Genomic DNA, 1690 nt, shown 5'->3' with positions numbered 1-1690 from the left:
AGCTAGTGCCAGGACAGGAACCAAAAGCTACAGAGAAACCCTGTCTCGAAAAATCAAAAAAAAAAAAAAAAAAAAAAAAGAACTCAGGAGACATTTATAGAATCTTTACCTGAGTGGCAAAGAATTAACAACAGCCAAACACAAACACTGTTAACTAGAGAGCTAGTTATATAAATGTTAGTATAAAGTGAATACCTTCCCCCAGTCTCTTAAAAAACAAAACAAAACAAAACAAAAACCCAAAAAAACAGGGTCTCACTAAATAGTCCTGGCTGGCGTGGAAGCCACCGTGCAGACTAGGCTGACTTAAAACTCAGAGATCCACCTGTCAGGAGCATTTATCATGAACTATTATGGGCCATGATGCAATTACAGTTTACAGCAATTGATAATTCAGGTCACCCCCCCCCCCGAGAAATTACTCTCAGATGGAGGAAGCGTGCCCAGCAAAGCTGGCAGGGCCACTGACTGAAAACTTTCACTTTCATCTGGAAATTGCTTGTGCAACCACCTATGGTATCTCCACATGACCATGCATTTTCATGTAACGGGTACGTGTAATACCATGATTACATCTCATTCTTATGGATATACACGTGTCCTCCACGTTACAGGGAGAAACTCAGACACACATCCTTCTGGACAGAGCACACACGGAACTTTTGCAGGTTTTACTGATGAAATTGCAGAGGATTTATGATGAATTAGGGTGATGGTGCAGGTATCTGTCCTTCAAGAGACCAACAGTACCTAAGTGACTAACCATGGCCAGATATTATTACTCACACTTAAGAAATGTAAAATAATACAGGTACTCTTTGCCTTTTCCTTAGATCTCTAATGGTTTACTTTTCTCCGTTTGTAGCCTGTAGTGGCCCCTTTAAAAGATGGTCGGGACCCCTCACAGCTGCAGCTGCCGTTAGCTATGAACTAGCTGTTAAGCCTTGCTATCTTCAAAGAATGCCTGTGTCCCTGAGAATTTCTTGTAATTTTTTTTTCCTAAAAAGTTGCTAATGAATGGATATATATTTGCTTTTGCTTGGGAATTTCTAACCACAGGAAATACAGATTGAGAAGAAATAAGATAAACAGGAAGAAGAAAAAAAGAATGTAATTAGAACAAGAATAAACTGGAACAGAGATTTGTAACAGAGTATTGGAATTAGAATTCAGACAGAATTAGAGCTAAGAAGTTACAGGCAATCAGGACAGAAGAATTAGGGTAGAGGCAGTAGAATAAAAAGAAGAGAAAGATGAAACATGAATAGGAAGAACATGTGAGAGAAGATCCTTTTCCTGTAGTCATCAGACCGTAGTTCCTATGCTTACTGTGGCTTCTTTTTGAACCCTGACTCAAAGTTTTTAGGGCTGGTCCTTAAAAGTTTCCGATACCCCCCTGCCTCTGCCTCCCACTCGGGAGATTCAAGGTGTGCCCACCTGCCCAGCCCTCTTACCAGATCTCTATCATTGTCATCCCAGGCTTGATCCAGCTCATAACGTATTTTCTAACTTGTCGATGTGCTTCTGCAGCTTCTCGGAAGTCATTCCAAATCTCTTCACTAGCCTGATCTAATGCTTTTTTTTCTTCACTTGTAGTTCTCCAAGCAGCTGTTCGCCTTTGGAATAGGCATAGCATAGTATGAGCCATTAAAAGAGAGAGAGAGAGAGAGAGAGAGAGAGAGAGAGAGAG

General features: G+C 40.8%; 1 protein-coding gene across 1 annotated transcript in view; it reads right to left on the bottom strand.

The window, feature by feature from the left end:
• Window positions 1-1690, bottom strand: part of Metap2 (methionyl aminopeptidase 2) — a 32220-nt gene that overhangs the window by 11424 nt on the left and 19106 nt on the right. The window contains exon 5 of the mRNA XM_026784445.1: window positions 1454-1616. Coding sequence (XP_026640246.1) covers window positions 1454-1616 — 163 coding nt within the window. The remainder of the gene's footprint in view (window positions 1-1453; window positions 1617-1690) is intronic.

The sequence above is a fragment of the Microtus ochrogaster genome, chromosome 24 (assembly GCF_000317375.1).
Source record: "Microtus ochrogaster isolate Prairie Vole_2 chromosome 24, MicOch1.0, whole genome shotgun sequence".
NCBI classification, from domain to species: domain Eukaryota; kingdom Metazoa; phylum Chordata; class Mammalia; order Rodentia; family Cricetidae; genus Microtus; species Microtus ochrogaster.
Note: the sequence above shows the minus strand (reverse complement) of the source record. Positions and strands in the feature narration are given on the sequence as shown.